General features: G+C 44.6%; 1 protein-coding gene across 1 annotated transcript; it reads right to left on the reverse strand.

Moving 5' to 3' along the window:
- Positions 1-3,639: 3,639 nt before the first annotated feature.
- Positions 3,640-12,624, reverse strand: DNAJC5 (DnaJ heat shock protein family (Hsp40) member C5). Its single transcript, XM_057400964.1, has 5 exons — positions 12,557-12,624; positions 9,025-9,161; positions 6,541-6,754; positions 5,424-5,595; positions 3,640-4,410 (listed from the first exon to the last, which is right to left on the reverse strand). Exons 2-5 carry the CDS (start codon positions 9,129-9,131, stop codon positions 4,307-4,309), a joined length of 597 nt encoding a protein of 198 aa, XP_057256947.1. The 5' UTR covers positions 9,132-9,161; positions 12,557-12,624; the 3' UTR covers positions 3,640-4,306.
- Between the last annotated feature and the right edge of the window lie 6,345 nt (positions 12,625-18,969).

The raw sequence follows: 18,969 nt of genomic DNA on the forward strand, positions 1-18,969 counted from the left end.
GCACTTGAACACTGATCAGCATCCTGACGCCGTGTTAGCTATCAGTTAATGTCCCTTTCAAGCTATTTGAAGCAGCTGTTGGAGTGATGATATGTTAGAAACTAGATGATTTCCACTATAAGACAGAGAAGCAGCATCAGATGATGAAGCACGTTAAGTTCAAACTGACCTCAGGCTGAACACTTGCTCTGGGGGGGTTACATTTCAGTGCTCTAAGATTAACACATGTTTAAGCAGCATCCAGGATTCAGAACATGAGGTTGGGGCTCCAAAAACCCAGGCAGGAGTCTCCTGGTTGAATGTGACAGCAACATCCAACCTGCACGGGGTACAAATAAACCTGCAGCACAAATCCATTTCCAAGGGATTATCCAGGAATATCCAAAGGGCAGTGGCAAACACAGGGCACAGAGTAGCTGAGAAAAGCCTCTCCTAAAGAAGAATGTGCATAGAAACGCTCTGCTACAACCCCCCAAAGCTCACTGGGGTCCCTCCAACACAACCCCTTTACGGATGGGACAGGAATAGCTGCTCCATTCGGCTCCTACAGCATTTAGATGACACAAAGGGGGTTGAAGACTCTATTGCTGCAGGACTTGGGGGTCCCCTGAGCCTTCGTCCTCAGGCTCTGCTCCCCCAGCCTCAAAGAGCATCACATTTGAAGCACTAATATCTAAAGCAGTTTAAAGAAATATGACCACTAAAAAGAAGACTCAAAAGGTGACGTGGCTCTAACACATCTCTGCGTGGAATCTACACCCTACGGACGCCACTGAGCTTGGCATGGATTTATATACAGATAAATACATCCGAATCTCCTACAGACATGACTAACTAAACAAAACTGGCGTTTAAGGGCTGCAATGCCCCTTCATTCACTTCAAGTGAAGCGGACACGTGAGGATGAGGATGGCACAGCAGGTCCAGCATCACCTCCTGAAGCAGGAGGGGCGGCACCTGAGCACCCTGCAGTGAGGCAGGCCCTTTTCCTGCTCACCCTAAGCTATGGATGGCTCTTCACACAACACAGCTGGGGAATAACATCAGTGGTCCTTAACACCAGCCAGCAGAAGCTCGCCAGATCAGGCTCACTCCTACAAGCACTGGGAAACTGGGGCTGAAGAGGTTCCATGAGCTGGATGGAGGCGGCTGAGCTACGGCAGCGCAGGTCTCAGGTGACTCGTAAAACACGATATAAAACACACGATCCAACCCTGGAGAAACAAAAAAGACCCCAACCCAGGCATCAAAGCCCAAGGTTTAGTTGTGGCAACACTGAGCAGAGATCAGCAGAGCTCAGGTTCGGGTGGGAGGACACATTCTGCAGGCAAGCTAGGTCACGGGATGCTGCAGCTCTGGGGATGCTCCATCTGCTCCAGCTCTGAACTGCAGGTGAGCTCCTGCACCAGGCTTTCGACCATCATTCCCATCACAACCTTGCATTTACTAGGGTTCACCTTGGCCATTCTGAAGTGCAGCTGAGGTTAGAGCCCGGGATGCTCTTGTACCTCACCTACAAGAGCAGAAGAGTGGGCATTACCCCATTCACACATCATTTTTGTTTTAAAGAGCTTTCTAGCATCACTCAAGAACTACATTACTACACAATAATCTTAAATTCAGAGATTACAGATGAACATGGGCAAACTTAAAACTGTTTCAACCCCATGAATATTCATTGAGAACCATCATTCCCTGTAACTGGAATCTCAGAGTAGTTTCTCTTGGAGCGTCTCCCATCACTCTGGCATGTATCAGCACTCAGACTCATTTACCATTCACCCACAGACACAACTGACAGGAAAGCTGCCTCTCAGACTCATGCTGTGCTAAGCCAAGAACTAAACCAATGCATTTATCCTGGATTTATCCCTCCCAGAGCAGTACAAAACACACGTTGCCTCTAATCCTCATCTGCTGCCTGTGTTTCGGTCCTGATGTCCCACTGTACCTCCCACCAGCCTCTCCAGAACAGTGCAAGTGGCTCAGAGGGGCTAAGAAACAACAGGATTACTCCAAATGAACACCAACAACCAGCCCCCAGCACCAGGGGCTGCACCACAGCGGAGCAACAATGGGAACAAGGGGCTTTTGTGGGGCCACGGGGCATAACAAACTACAGCAGGCAGGAAAACAGCCTCTACCGAGTCACTCTGAGCAACTGTGCTCATTTACAAAGGCAAAACCCCCCCAAACACTTCATCTCTTTTTAACCAAGCACATAGTTTGCACAGATAAAGGCAATTTTAACCAGTGAGTGTTCAGGGGACAAAGCCTGCAGATATTCAAGCATATTCCAGCGTGCAAGTCAACAGCAAGAACAGGCTCAGGCAGAATCAACAAGGACAGCCAAAGGGACACCAGGTTTTTGAAGCCTCAACATCACTTTTCATTCCAAGGGGTCAAACAAAGACTTGAATTAAATAAGGACCTCAAACCACATCAGCCACAACTGTCCTTTCTAAAGGAGTTTTCCAGACAGAGAAAGCATCTTCCAAGTAACATTTCCTTCTGAACACTGGGACCTGATGTGGTATCAAAAGCATGCAACAAGCTCACGTGCAGGCAACAAACATATGCTTGTACCAACAGCTACAGCAAAGCCTGATTCTGCAAGCATCCCTCACTCAGCATCTTGTGAAGAACATTTTCTTCTACCCAGCCGTGTTTAACATGGTCTCATGGCAGGTTTTACATGCTCCATCATCTTCAGAACATGCAAAGAGGGTGTGAAAATACATCCCCTTCCTTGTCTGGTGGTTTTCCTACTCTCAACAGAGGTGAAAAATGAGAAGGGGAGATGAAGGATACAAAGGACAGGAGACACACTGTGATATAAACCCATGAAGATGGAAATGAAGAGGCTGGGATCAACCACTCCACGTGCCAAGTGGAGGCTCTCTGGGAGCTGTTCCAGACCCCAACTCTGCCTCATCCAAAGCAGGATTATGAACAACAGAAACAGACCAGCCATTCAGGAGCTGCCTCAAACGCCCTCTTAGCGGTTCAATCGCAACACCCCACAGTTTCTAGAGCAGTATTCAAGCATCATCTGGTAGAGGGAACCTTTCAATGGTTTCCCCATAGCTGTTCTGAGGAACAGAAGAACACTGTGTAAACAAATGGAGACACGAGACAATGTGCAAATCATACAATACAAACACAAAGTGGTTTTGCGCTTAAAAACCCATTTCAGTGATCCACCAAGGTGCTCATGAGAAAATTAAAGGGCTGGTGTTGTTATAAAAGCTTTAAAATGACACATAATGTCCCATTTGGCTTAAAATCTCCAATTCTTAGGACAAATCACTAACCCCCCCCCCATGTTTTAAAACATTTAAGCTGTTACCTACTGTCTGCATCTCACTCAGTGCAAACCAGTTCACCAGTTGGCTTTAAGATTCTCATGCACTCCAGAAGAAGCTGCACTATTTGGTCTTCAGCATTCCAACAAAAGACTGAACTCAAAGCAGAACTGACTTGTGCTTGAGGTGCAAGTCCCACCGCCGCCACTCCAGGAGCCCGATCCCAGTTGGGGTTGTGGCAAACTGGAGTTTGGGGGTACACCGTCACTGGAGGCCGCCTCGCACGTACAGAGCTGCTCATCAGTGTATGGGCCACAGACTGGAAACTCTCCCCTTTTCATGTTTCAAGGTAGGTTTATTTAAGCTGAGAACCAGCATTAGAGTGAGCTCCAGCTCTGCAGGACTGGCAAGTTTTGGTGCTTGGCTTTGTAAACGTGCTTAGGGAACAACGCAGGAATGGAAGGAGGAATAAAAGAATTGGCTTGTTGCACTCAAATGAAAACCATGAGCTTTGAGAGGTCTTCGACAGCGCAGCTGTACAGAAGAGCGGTGGCTTCTGCTTAAATCTCACTTTCAGGCCAGTACCACTGCTTAAAATGCAGAATGTCTCCATCACACTTATATCGTGACAACTCAATACATTACACCACAGACATTTAACGTAACTCCATACATGCTATAAAAAAAAAAACTGGGGAAAAAGGAAAAAAGAAAGAAAGAAAGGAAACCAGTAAGACCGTAGCTAAACTGCTTTAAATACTGCATGCTACAGCACTCCACGTGTCATCCAGATACGACACTGAAAGGTGACAAAAGGCTGAAGGGATTACAAAATCTTGTCGGCAGGTTGGAAAGCTGCCTTCTTACTGTGGCAGAATTATTCCCCCTCCCCATTCTCTACTTCTAATGTTCATGATTCTAGTGTTGAGTTGGCCATGTATATATATATATATATATTTTCTTTTTTTTTTAATCCATTCTAATTACAGGGTTTCCTTAACTTAATTAAATCCATCGGTGTGGTAGCTGGGGTGAGAGTCAGCTGTGAGCTGGGTTGTCTCTGTGGCTGATGCTGGCTGTATCACAATAGGTGCGTCTGAGGCCTCTGCAAAGTGAAGGCAAAAGGTTTAAGCACACCAAGGGGATGAAAACAGCATCACTATGCTTTGGTAAGTGAAAGATACATCTCCCTGCAACACGCTGATAACACAATTTTACACTCCTTTAGGACCATGATGGTAATTTGGATACCATTCAACTCGAGTCTACATGTGAAACAACTTATTATATGTCCCTGTTCATGTAAGAGCAGCTGATTTTCACCCACCCTTCAGCTATGCCCCTTAGAAACATGACCAGAGCATACACAAGACTCCACGATTGCTTTAATGATCAGTTTAATTTGACAGAAATAGCATTATCTCTTCATAAGCTACATCAGCTCTATTACCAGGGTAGCAGTCTCACTTCCTTCACTCCTGACGCAGTTAATGCTGCCTTGACACCACCCTCATCCTTTGGGGTAAAAGCCCCTTTTTACAGTCACACCAGTCTGGCTGGGATGTGACTCTTGCAACATGAGAAGGTGGCGGAATGCTGGTCACCTCCTGCTCTGGAGCTGACCCCACCACGTCAGTGAAGACCTTTGAGTTTTCAGCACCTCTGTCTCTGGTGTTAGGGTTATGCACGTAACTCTTGTGCCACGAGTACTCCCTGATCATCATAAAATGGTTTGGGTTGGAAGGGACCTCAAAGCTCATCCAGCTCTGACCCCTGTCACAGGCAGGGACCCCTTCCACTGGAGCAGCTTGCTCCAAGCCCCTGTGTCCAACCTGGCCTTGAACACTGCCAGGGATGGGGCAGCCACAGCTTCTCTGGGCACCCTGTGCCAGCACCTCAGCACCCTCACAGGGAAGAGCTTCTGCCTCAGAGCTCATCTCAGTCTCCCCTCTGTTAGGGAGGGGAGTCACGCCAGAGCTGAGCAGAGGGGGAGAAAACCTACATCTACAATCACCTGCAATCCAAGGCCTGTGCTGATCTCTACTGAGCAACCACTGCTCCTCAAGCAGTGCAATAAGCACCAATGGCCGTTTGACGTCTCGCAGCGGTTTCACCTACCCCTTTCATCTGACTGCAACTGTGCCTCCAAGTCCTCTGGAGAGACGTAGTATTCCTGCTCTTCACCTTCAGGAGGTTTAGGTTTACACTTCCCGCAGCAACAATTACAGCAGCAGCACAGACAGCAACAGCAATAGCAGCCTGTGATGAGGCCGCAGAACACGAACAAGGCCTGCAGAGGACAGGAGACAGAGAAACATCCATAACCTGTGCCTAGAACATTGCAACCACCAAGCCTGTGAGACTCACATGGAAACCAGAGACCAAATTCAGTCATGTAGAGACAGAACTTCGTAGCCAGAGTTTTATACTCCATCAACAATATATATATATACAAAAGTAAGTGCAAAACTGGCCACAGCTCTCAACATTTTACACCAAGGTGAACACTGCTCATCTGGCTTACTTGAATTCCTATAATTTAGGTTTAAATGGCCTATTCTGCTATATCTGGAAGAAGATATAGGGCTAAGAAGTGTATCTGTATTAAAATCCAGAGGTACAACAGCTTAGGACAGATTGTAGCTTGCATAAGTGACCCTGGGCAAGATTTACACTCGGTAGTTGACGCACAAGCCATGATGTACCTACACAGGGTCTTCAACCTGCCCAAGGCTGCAGGCAAAGCTGCAGAGCTCCCTGTAACTCAATGTGGGACACGGAGGTGAGATGCTACCGAAAAAACACTTTAAAGATAGCAAACCAGCACGATGATGCAACTTACTGCAGCAGACTCGAGCTGGAGACAATGCTGGCAAGAGGTAGGAAATGAAGCCAGCAAATGAAATGCCAAGTACTGGCAGAAGACTCCTAGAAGGCATCTCTACAACAACTGTAACATCTACTCCAGGCACACAATGCTTTCAAAGAGATTTTTGTGTGCATTTATGAGGAAACTTGAGCTTAAAGCATAGTTTTGGTATATTGGTGCTACTCCTGCTGCTGAGGGATGGGCAAGTGAGCAAATAACCTGCAGCCTCTCAAATCAGAGAGGAGCTGAAGTGGTATATGTTCACAGAACCCCCTGAGTAAGCCTGTAAGCACCCTTCTGACAGACCCTCCTGCATGAGAGTTTTAAATGCCAACCCAGAACAACTTCCTTTGCACTCTCACTTACCTTTGCCCACCAGCTGGACAGCACGAAGTATGTGTTCACATTTTCTTCACCAAACTGCTCTGCTACATAGAGACCCAGAGACCCATACTTATCATAGATGTTCCGCTTGGTGGCATCCGTCAGGATGGCGTGTGCGTTATTGATCTCTTTAAACTTCTCTGCTGCCTCGGGGTTATCAGGGTTTTTATCAGGATGATATTTCAACGCCAGTTTCCTGCAGAAAACAGAAAGAGATTTCTTTTTATAGATGAAAAACTGGGATTTGGGGTCCTGGGGTCTGATATTTATTTATTTCGTTCCACAGCCTGTCACTCAGGGCAGACTTTCAAGTGCCAGTTGGTTTTCTTCATCTGTGAGGATTCTTCCTTAGATAACAACAAAAGGCTGCAGCAGTGTCCAGCTTAGTTCACAGGACTGACTTCAGACTGTTGGATTCAGCCCTCAGAAATCCAATGGAATAAAGAGACATTGAAGAAAAGGAGTCCTTTTGGGGGGGGGGGTTCACCCCTCAGCTCCAGCAATTTCCACCAGTAAGTTTTGCTCTTGCTAAAGCAAAGACCAAGCCAACAGCAAAAAGAGAGCATAAGTCTAAGATATAGTACAAAAGGCTAAATAAAAGCAAGCTGCCACAGGTGATCTGCAGTGCCTGGACACAAAAATAGAAGACAATTGCTTGTGGTTAATTTACCAATTCCTGTGCAGGAACAAAGTACTTTGCAGTTCAAGGCTTGCTAGAATAGAAACGGCTCCAGAGTTTAAAGCTATCAGGAAATCACAAGGTCCCTCCCCTAACCATGACAGATCCCTTACAACTGACAGCCCTTTACAGTCCCCAGAGGTGTCCAAATTTAGCACAAAAGAATCAGATTCAACACTGATAAATTTGCTCGTTCTGAAATGCCTCAGACTACTTATAGAAATCAGGAGATATAACTGAGCAAACACCCCCTTACCAACAGAAAAGTGTGCTCCCAAGTAGAAAACGACATTGAATTGTATGCTAACAGTTCTCCACAAAAAAAAAGAACCCCCCCTTGAAGTCCCATATCTGAGGAGCACAGCAGAACCTGCAGAGCTTTACACAGCTTTGCAGTGGGGAGATGTTCAGACAAACATGAAGTAAGGCTGTGTGCAAGCACACATGTGGATGTGTGTGAAAGGTATCACAGCATCCAACAATAAGCTGAGCGCACACTTGAAACACTCAGCCTGTAAATGATGCTGCTCAGGGTAAATAATGCCCTGGCATAGCCTCAGTGAGGACTTCAACACTCACAGGTTTTATCAGCAGGGGGAAGTTAGATAAATCTGGACAGGGCTTTGCTACTATCAGGCTGCAATAGATAAGACATGAACACAAACCCCACAGCCCAGCAAGGGATGTTCGAGTGGAGTGAAAACAAGGGGTGGTCAGTCCTTTTGTCATGAAGCAGTGGAGGAAACAAGACTGGATGAAGGCTCAGATGGGTATGAACCAGCTTTGTTTCACCATAGGATGCAGTTGGGTTGCTCCCCTAAAGGGAAAACTTGCAGTTTTGCCCTCAGGAAGGTAAAATAATTCTCCTGTTGCTAAGGCTTGACCATTACTGATTCAAACTTCCAGTTTAGGAAGACAGAGCCCGTTTCTGAAGACCCAGTTTCTTCACAGACTTCACCATGTGGCTGCCATAAGGATTAAAACAAAACTTTGAAAGGGAAAAAGTTTTGGTGAATGTTAAAGACTAAAAGAAAACCACTCTGAAAAGGAACATCCTCATGTACAGATTACTGCTGACCCCTAGTGTAATGTTAACTACATTGCCACTTGTCAAACAGCCCACAAGACCACAGCTCATGCCTAAGGCAGGGAAGCAATTGCATCCAAGCAGGTTTTGGGAGAATGTGGAAAGGGAGATGTTGCAGGACTTTGGTTTGGTTTTGTTTGGTCAAGATCAAGCCACTTCATGTGTCTAAGAAAAGAAATAAAGACAAAATCCTCTTTTAAAGTAGTACCTCCCCATAGAATAAGAAAATTTGAATGGATTTTTAGAAGAAAAGCCACTGCTGATACCCATTGCTGATAGTTTTCATCCTTATTCACATCTTTAATCTATACCTCACTGCGCCAGAGTTGGAAGTAATGGACTAAAGGGCAGCACTGCACATCTTTAGTCCCTGTAAGCTAGGCACATAACATGAAGACTTAAACTCTGATCACACTGTCTTAAAACTCTGTTCAACTTCATCTACAGACCTTTCAGAATGATACTGCCTGCCTGAGAACTTCACTTATTAGAGATAAGATGTGACAATTTAACATTAACCACTTCTACAAATCCTAGGCATGTTTCACTCTGATTTCTGCAAGAGGAAACCATGTTTTCACCTGGGTTTCTTCCATGGTTTTCTTGCAAAAGGTGTAAATAAACCAACTCCAGCCTAGACATGAACAGGCCATCAGTTGAACACTTAAAGCTATTTGTGCTATAGAACTCACAGCTTTACCTGTATGACTTCTTGATATCATCTGAAGTGGCATTCTTGTCCAAGCCCAGCACGTGGTATAGTGATTCTCCAGAGGTAGAGAGCGAGCGTTGCCGCTGGTCTGCCATCTCGAGCTACCCTGAAGAGAGAATTGGTCCCTGCCAAAGAGCAAAGATTAAGAAATGCTTAAACAAAGAACACCACCGCCCTCAGGAATCAAATCAGCCCTAAAAACAGAGTTTGGGTGTGAAAATTCGTCTTTTATAAGGTTTAAATGTGCTTGGAAAAGGTTCTTAACGTTACGCGGAAGTTGAAAAGTTACTCAGTGAATTATCAGTGAAAACAACTATTACATTTTCAGCCCAACACCAGGTACCCTGCAATCACTGATGCACGCACTCAACTCTTCTTTCCAAGAGCCCCAAATCCACAGCTGAGTATAGCTACAGATGGGTACTGCGTAACACATCCCTAAAGCTACTTCACCTTCTTTCTTAGTCTTGCTATTAAGATAATTTATTTGTGATAATACATGTAGAAACAACAACAGAGAGGATGCTATTACGATGAGGCTGCCTTTTTGCACCACGTTTGCTATGGGGTGATTTTGTTTGCATTTTCAGTTGCAGGTAATTCTCTCGCATTAAAAGAAAATCAAACCAAACCTCCCTGCCACCAGGTCAAGCAGAAACTTTTAGTCAGGGCTATTTGACTGGGCCTATGCATCCCACTACAAAAGAGGGATGCCTGCCCACTTCGAGAGACCTCCTGCCTCATAACTTGAAGTTTAACATGTATCCTAGTTCAACTCACACTTCCTGAGCATGGATTAACCTCCTGCTCCAAATTCAACTATGAAGGACCCCAGAGGCCTCCCCCATGCCATGCCATGGGCAGGCATGGTTATGTCCTCTAACATCCTGAGGGGATTAGCACTTGCTGTTCCTTAGCTGCAGAACTGCTGCAAGGATGAGCATCGAAGAGGAGGCTACCGGCTATTTTGGGATTATGTCATTACAGTTAGCCTACACCAGATTATGTAGCCTTTGAAAAAGATATTTAAAGCCCTGGACTTTTCCAATTTAACCCTTTACTTTATATAACAAAGTTAAGAATGTCAACTTCTAAAAGCTACCCGAAAGAAATACTCCTGGATACCCCATCTTGTTCTGCAGGGCTCCTGGAGTGACCTCACAGTGCAGATATGCTTCACAAAGCCACAGTCCTGCATCCTCCAACTCATGGTACCATCGTGCAAGTGCAAGTGTCACCACATGGCAAGGATGTGGATAGAGACATTGCAACTTCCTTTTCATCCTGTAGCCTGCTGTTAATTACTCCTCCACGTCTGGTCTCTTCAACTTGACATTAGCTCAACACTGGGTCTGCAAACTCTCATCTAATTTCCTTCCAGAAGTCTCTGGCAGCCCTGGTAAACTGAATTAAAAGCTACCTAAAAAGGAAGCTATAAATAGGTCTAAACTCTAATGTTTAGGCCAAGAATTCACAATAGACCCCAATTCTGGAAAGTGAATGTGTGGGTAGGGAGAGAAAATCTTGTCAAGGATCCTGTTCAGCTCCCAGCATCTTTCTGTACAAGAGGGAAATTACTGAGGGCTGCAAGACACAACACAACCAACTCATTTATTTGGGCACCATCCGAGCCAGTGAAAGGCAAAAAAATGTTTCAGGAAAGAAATCCCACATCTGGGAATACACCGGGAACAAGCCTCCTGTTCCCATGCATGGGCTCCCAGCCCCCTCCAGCCCAAGGGAGGTCAAAGGCTGACGATCCTGACGTCCCTCTGGTAATCTGGCTAATCCCACCGGCCTGCTCCGACTGCTGCCCTGCCTCTCCTGCTCTCCCACCACACTGCTGCCTTCCAGCCCTCCTGGGGAATTCCCTTGCAGCTCCATTCCACCAGTAACCCATTGGCAGCATCCAGAGTGTGTCTATCGGCACTTTGCCAGGGACCTGTGGGATTAATCTGAAGTCGGGAGGGGGAAAAGCATCCTGGTTGGGATTCTACATGTTAACTTACTTCTTCCAAAGAAGGTATTGCTTCAAACTGGAGCATCAAGAGCATTTTGAACATCTGTGCTGTTTAAAAGTCTGCAGCTCCATCCCTGGCAGTGCTCAAGACCAGATATAAGGTTAGATATAAGGAAGAAGTTCTTTACCGTGAGGGTGCTGAGGCAATGGCACAGTTTGGCCAAAGAAGTGGTAAATTCTCCATCCCTGGCAGCGTTCAAGGCCAGGTTGGATGGGGCTTGGAGCAAGCTGCTCTAGTGGAAGGGGTCCCTGCCCATGGCAGGAGTTGGAGCTGGATGAGCTTTCAAAACCACTCTATGACTCTATGAACATGAATCCAATGCGCACAGATGCTGCGGATCACAGGTATACACCACGTTCTGCTTAATAATCAAACTCCACTGTTAAATGAGGGTCAATTTGTTTAATAGAAATGAATTCAACTTGAGCCAGGCAGTGTCTATTACCTGCAGGCTGCCTGTCAACAACAAAGGCACCACTGCAATCTTTAATCACTTTGGTATGAACAGCTCAGGGTATCTGGAGCTCAGTGCAAGGGGTGCTTGCATTTATCTTTCAAGACTGGTATGAAATGGACACCTTGGCCTTAGGAGAGGAGAGGACAAGGTGGTAACAGGAATTCATCTGGGAAGCTTGTGATTTAAGGGAGGAGTATGGAACGCAACCTTTGCCTTTCCAAATGTGAACCAGACAATAAAGGTGCAAGTCATTTAGGTTCAGAGGACCTCACAAACCAGGGTATTATCTATCCTCCTGCTTTTACAAGTGGTTCTAATTCACAGCACTGAAAATCGCCCTGTGCCTTTACAAAGTGTTGCATTCAGCAGCAACAAGCCATCTGCTGCACATTCTCCCCAAGCAGGATGCCCTGAAGAGGTTTCTCTCTGAAGAAAGGTAATCCCCTGGATTAAACAGCACAGTTTTTAACCCTCTGCGTACCAGAATATCCTCCCTTAGTCAGCTTTGCCAGAAAAAGCAACTGTTTCAGCATGACCAGGTCAGTATTATGGGTACCACCTTGCTGAAAAGACTCAGATGAAACCCTACAGGTTATCTATGGGAGCCAGCATTAACCTTTAAAATACATCAGTGGTAAAATGAACCTTAGAAAGACTGATTTCCCAAAAGAATCCTACCACATCTCCCCAGTGTTCACTAGGGAAAGTCTCAATGAAAACACCAAGCCAGAAAGCACTTTAGGAAATACGGATTTATCACAACAATGAAATAGCACCAATGGCCTCTGCATCCTGTCCATCTGTCCCGGATTCATTCAGTCAGCCTCATAAACTGCTGTTTTAGGAGGGTGAAAAACCAACATTTTCAAAGGGCAGAGGAGAAAGGCACATTCAAGACTGGATTATCAAGAAGAATGAGGTGTTTTAAGCATGGCTTCGTGAGGTATTAGAGATTCCTACAGGAAACCCTGCACTTCGTCTCCTCAGTCTTACTCTGCATTTCAACGAGTAGCTACAAGAGATCAAAAAGTACAGGACTTACCTAGTGTCTGGCTTGAATACTTTAATGTAGGTGGTAACAGCCTCCACACAGCTCTAAAACTGATGCTCCTGCAGACAAAACAAAAGCAAAGCCATTGGTAACTAACTCTTCAGTCTCCACAGTGTAAATGCTTGTCTTTGGAATTGATTACCTGTCAAAGTCAGTTAGAAATAGTTTAAAGTATAGATCCGAGGACTCCATACTTTTATCTGCAGCTTCAGCCCCTTTTCCCATGTGACAGACACCTACTTAACTACAATAAAGCCATCAGTCACTCAGAACCCCCAACAGCCATTACCTCTTTAACTGTTGGACTTTTTCTACTGATGCATTTGTGACATACCTGTACTTAGAGCACGAGCAGCGTGGGTTTCAAGTCCTGATCATCTCTAACATTGTTAGACACAGCTTTAGCTCAGTAACACAGCGGGTCAGGGGCGCCCTGGTGCCTTCATGACAAATAAACCTCATTCTTCGAGATGTCCATAGAAATCAGCATTGCCTGCACAGCACAAGGTATTAACAGCACTGCCACCAAGCTGAGGGAGACGTGTGGAGCAGCTGAAGGCCACTATGCCGTTCCTAATGCCACTCTATCTGCCTCAACATCGGTTCATGGGCTTGAAATGTAGAGCAACACCAACTCATTTTGCCAGGACAAGTTTCCATTGAGAAAACCACAGGTTCATCCTACCCACATCCCCTCGTCCTGAAGCACAGGATCATTTCAAAGCAATCCTTAGAAAGCTGCAGATGGTTTATAGGATCAGCAACCAGAAACATGGCTCTTGGGACTGGAACAGGCTTATTCAGAGGGACTAGACTACCAGTTCTGCCTCTGGTTGCTGCAGATCTTCTCTGTCCATCACTATGTAGCAGATAGTATATTTTTTCCCCCTAAGTAAGCTCTGCCTTCATACATGGGTGAAGATCACCTTTAAACTTACCACTAACTGTTTCAGACAGCAACCTAAGCTTCTGAAATGCTGACAATCAAGCTGGAAAGCAGCTACAGCACACCCAGCTTAGGGATGCACACAGCTGGAATCTGTGAGTGGAACAGAAGAAAGCAAACTCCAAATACACTTTGGAGATTTGATTTTACCTGCTTGCCTTTCTCAAAATGAGCTCCCCAGCTAAAGGCAGCATTTGGCACATAATGAAGCAAATGAAAATACAGTGATGTGTGGGTAGAGGCTTCAAGTAGCTCCAGTGCACGATTCCAGCCCAGGCCTCATCACACTCACTCCATCAGAAGAAAAGTTGTTGTCTTACAGCATACACACTTAATGCCAAGCCAGGGACAGAACCCAGAATATACACTGAGGTATTTTTAACTCACTACGGATGGAGCAGCAGTATTTCCTCCACTTTCTCAGCTACACCAATACAAAGTTCCACTAAGAGCAGAAAGCCTGATGGACAGCTGGAAATACCCAAACAAGCCCAAAATAAACCCCAAAGGAAAGTACTTCTTACAAAAATCAAAGGGCAAGAGAAACCCATGTGAGGTGTTTCACATCATCTCTTCCTCACCGCATCCTCCACGTGCCTTTCCGCAGCTCCTGCTGCAACCAGTGATTCCATGCTAGTGACTTGGGAATGTTTTGATCTATCCATCCAATCTCATAATTCAGCAGGCGAGATCCACTGACCCAGAACTCCACATAATACCCTGCTCAGAACTACTTGGAAGTATCTTCCCCTCCTTACTCCATGATATTCACAATGTAAATAAAAGGAGAGAAAATGAAAGGGCCGATGCAATGAAAGGAAATGGAAGCATTTAAACATCAAGATTAATGAGCATTACCCATTTCAAAACACACAAAAACTCAAAGGAAAGAAGTCCACAGAAGAGAATAAACGTTTAGGAGGCAGAAAATACATATATAAGTATGGAAATCGGAAGAAAAGCTTAAAGAATGGTGAAGATGAGGAAAGCAAAGCTACACGAACGCAAACTGAATTCAGCAACATATTAAACTGTGGTAAGTTTTGGAACACAAAGCACACTTAGGAAGTTTCCCTGTTCTTTTTGCTCATATCCAAACCAGCTCTTCCAGCTTTCCAGATCTGAATCTGATTTATCTAATATTGTCTTTTTTCCCCATACACTGCCCCATAAGTGGTGCTCACCACCTCTTCTTGCTCTCAGCAATACAATCTTTTCCTTACACAACTCTGACATCTGTTCTTCTTGATAGAAAGCCTCTGTTTCTTCTGCCTGCCCCAACCTCCTCTGACAGATGCAGAACCATTTGTATTTAACAGTTCTATTAACAGGATGGTCATCACCCTGCTCCCTGTGCTGCTAACAGAGAGAGGTATCTCTAAATGTATCCTGAGATACCCGGATTTATAACCCATCTCCACCATGCACGTGAGCTACATCACTTCTGTTATAGCACTTCAAGAAACAATTCCATCACAAACAAAGCTATGTGAAAAGGCCAAAGGTAAAACAAACTGGCTATAAATGCACTCAAGAACAGCACTGTTTTAAAGAGCTCTTTGTGAACACTCCCTCAGTTGCCTTGAAATAGTAATTTTTTACCTATTAATGGAAGCACTACTACTGTTTAATATTCATTCATGCATCCAAAAGTGAGTGTTCTGGTGTTGCTTGCATTTTTACATCCCAGCACAAAAGCCTTCCTGCTAAATTTTGCTATTCAGTTTGGAGCCTTTTGCTAAAGGTCCCATGAGAAACTTCACGTCCATAACGACATTCTGGTGTCACATACAAACCCTGATGTAAAGCTAACCTCATATCCAGGGAATTCATTCAAACGCATAGAGCCTTCTCCCAAGAGAAAAGAACCTTACCATGGCCAAACTACTTTGCCTTGGGAACAGGAGGTAGGCCTGCAACAGTGAGAGATTGCTAAAACCTTCATTAAGTTCTCTTCAATGGGAGGGTTTGGGGTTTTTCACAGAGCCTTTAAAGAACTGAAATCTGGGACAACACAACTTCTCTGTTGAATTCAAGCCTAAACTGCTGGAATATCCATCACTAACGACTGAAAGAGGCTGCACTGAAAGTTGGGGCAAACTTAACTACAGCGCTACAAGTGTTGTATTTCTAATAGGCTTAGCAGATTAAAACGTAGCCAGTTAAGTCTGATTGACCAACCTGTTATAAAGACTCGTGACCTTGTACCCTACACAAGAGGAGGGTTCAAACCTACCAAAGAAGGTTTCCCATGTTAGGGGTTAAAAATGTAAAGTATTAGATTCATATTTTCTATCCTCTCCCCTCAAGGAAAGGAATTCTTTTGTAAAACCCTAGGGTTTTAGTGCATTCCCTACTCTGGATTTCATTGCTCCTGTTTAATCCTTCAGCAAAAGTAAATTATTCTTTATGGCATTACAGCAGTTTATATGGCAGAGGACAAATGTCATCAACTGCACATGACTATAAAAACCCAGCATCTGCTTACTCAGCCCTTAAAATGCATGAGAAAACAGTAGCTCTGTTTCCCTGCCCCATTCTTTCACTTCATTCACTCTATATATAAACCTGTGAAGTGCTTGAGTCACTGTAACTACTCATAGCATCCAAGTCCGACAGAACAAATCATAACCCCACTACAGTGGGTGGAGTGATACTGATGCCATTTATTTCTTGCAGAGAAGAAACATCTTAAACTTCTCCAAAAGCATCATGCAGAGGTACAGCTCCATCTGTGCGAGGTGGGTTGAATTAACTGCATCCATCTCAAGAATCATATTGCTAATGACTGTACCAATGTAGTAAAAGTGTTTAAAACACAGAAGTAGTCCTGGAACAAACAGATGAGTTTATTCACACTGAACTGGGACCTACACCATTATGTCCCACCTGTAAATGAGATAAATAAAGGCTTTTAAGCATCAATAAGAGAAAAAAAAATGTTGATTTGTCTTACAGGACCAAAGGTTCAGCAGATGGGATGATCTAAAATGATCCAGTCTGGTGTTTCCCTGGGAGAAACTTCACTGCTTTCAGGTTATTCATCTCAGCCATCCAGGTCTGTAAGAGATAGCTCTCCCCCCACCAAGCACACAAATGTTCCTCTTAAAAGTTGTCAATAAAAAGAGCAAAATAAGCAGAACTTCTAAATCAGAATTTATAAAGCCAAGTTTCTAAACACGACCACCCATAAAGCCAGAGAAAGAAAAGCTGAGGTGTCTTTATACCACCAGCATCCTATGTAAGTGTCCCTGTGATGTCAAAGCCTTTCTCTCTGTTTCATAGGGGAATCAGTTTTTAGTCATCTGCAAGATTTTAGTCTAAAAATTCACCTTATTTATCAATAACACAGGAAGAAAAGGAACTTTTTCCCCTGTCTTACTTTTTCCTCATGTATCTGATCAGGTCCTCCCAGGCTAAGACGATGCATAATTCCTCAAGCAGCACCTGTAGCCTCTCAGTTACGTTGGGAACACTTTACTGCCAAAGATTTCTTCTTTTGCAAAGTTTCAAAGTTAAACATACCTACAAATCCTTCACATTAAACTGTGAGGAGGGGGAAACCTTTCCGTTCGTTTTAGCTCTGCACTCTCCTCATTGCTCAACTGCATCTCCCCAGTTTCTGTGGAGCGTGGGGAGGAGACTTCACTATTTCATCATTTCACTTCCTCACAGAAACTGCCAGGGAACATTTTAATTTCCTCCTGTGAAAAACAGAACACATTCAAAGGCTTCTTTATTAGATCATAAAGAGACCATGGTGAAACCAGGTCTTTTCAGGTAGGACTGAAGAGCAAAGATTCGTATCACAGAATCCTTTGTGTTGGAAGGGACCTTAAAGCTCATCCAACTCCAACCCCTGCCACGGGCAGGGACCCCTTCCACTGGAGCAGCTTGCTCCAAACCCCTGTGCCCAACCTGGCCTTGAACACTGCCAGGGATGGGGCAGCCACAGCTTCTCTGGGCACCCTGTGCCAGCGCCTCAGCACCCTCACAGGGAAGAGCTTCTGCCTCAGAGCTCATCTCAGTCTCCCCTCTGGCAGGTTAAAGCCATTCCCCTTGGCCTTGTCCTTGATAAAACTGATAGAAACAAAAAATACATATATGTAACTGTGGACATTGTTCAGTCATCATCATCCCAGATTCCTCCTCACTGGATAGTGTCAGATGTTCCATAAGGAACACCTTTCCTTCTTAAATTCCATAAAGAACATACATAAACCATAAAGAAAATGGTTTAAGAAGCATGAGGAGATGAGTTACGTACCTGCCCTATCCAAATCCCCAGCACATGGATATTTAGAAGCAGAAAGAGTTGAGATTTTCACAATAAAATCTGCAGTGAGCAGCACAGTTTGTGCCACTCAAACCTTTACTTGTTGCTTTGGCAGGAAAGCACAACAAAATTCCTTTTCTCTTGAAGGCTGGGCTGGAGGGACATGGCTTCATTGCAAATGTTTGTGCTCCTTCCTAGGTCAAGTAAAACAAGAGCCCATGCCAGAGGCAAACACACAGCAAACAGCACCTTGGGGTAGATGACGCACTTATCCCCTGATCCAAAAGTCTTCACAGCCCTGAAGGAAGTCCCTGTGAATGCTCTGCTCATGTAACTATGTTCTTATAATGCATTAACCAGTACACAACTCACAGGTTCGAGTCAGTCTGGACTGGGAGGTGGCTCAGGACCTCAGGCCTTGCACGTTGTCTCCACCCAGCTCATTTAGCTGGGAATATCCAAACAAATCACAGGGCTGGGTTAAAACCGGTTTTAACTTAGACATTTTCATCCAGGAGATAAACTCCTTGGGATTTCCTATACAGTGTGGCTTCACCAACGAAAAAGATCTACTTCCTATTTCTATTACTCCTACAGAACCCCTACTGCTATTTACTTCCACCATTATCTTACTCTGCACGCATTTCATCTGCAAACTGTGTGATGAAGAGTCCTGAGTGCCACCATTCAGCCTGGAAACAGCATTTTGAGGCTGCTTAACAAAAACCAGCCCATAATTTAGAAATAATGAAGCAAGTGAGCATGGTTTCGTTCTACTGGGTTTGCCACTCACTCACTGGTGATTACGCAGAAAAAGACACAGCTTGAATTCCAGTTCAAACTGAACTGAGTTTTCTAACATTGTATTTGGGCTAAGAAACAGAACATTAAATGCATATAGATTTTATAAGGTGAGTTTTCACACCAGATTCACGCTTCAGAGGACTTGGAACAAAAAAGCCACTATTACACTGATGCATAATTTAAGCACTGCCGTTCCCAATGCACATGCCTGGCAGTTGCAGTGTAAAGCACAGAATTATCACATTTAGTCTTTTTTCCACCTAAATAACTGAGAACAAAGCCGGAAAGCCCTACAGGTTTTGTGATTATGATGCTTTTATTCCTCCCTCTGATCTAAACTAACACCAGAGCATGACAGGTCTCTTCGGTCTGCCTGTA

Source organism: Pezoporus wallicus, unplaced genomic scaffold (genome assembly GCF_028554395.1).
Source record: "Pezoporus wallicus isolate ANWC-B61680 ecotype Strahan unplaced genomic scaffold, APGP_CSIRO_Pwel_v1 contig_11133, whole genome shotgun sequence".
In the NCBI taxonomy this organism is placed as follows: domain Eukaryota; kingdom Metazoa; phylum Chordata; class Aves; order Psittaciformes; family Psittacidae; genus Pezoporus; species Pezoporus wallicus.

What these genes read in the sequence shown, in the direction of transcription:
- DNAJC5 (XM_057400964.1), bottom strand. Translation starts at nt 9,131, where the DNA reads ATGGCAGACCAGCGGCAACGCTCGCTCTCTACCTCTGGAGAATCACTA. An exon ending in GATATCAAGAAGTCATACAG is followed by an intron (nt 6,755 to 9,024) that starts GTAAAGCTGTGA and finishes TGTTTTCTGCAG; the next exon opens with GAAACTGGCGTTGAAATATC. An exon ending in TGTCCAGCTGGTGGGCAAAG is followed by an intron (nt 5,596 to 6,540) that starts GTAAGTGAGAGT and finishes TGTCCTCTGCAG; the next exon opens with GCCTTGTTCGTGTTCTGCGG.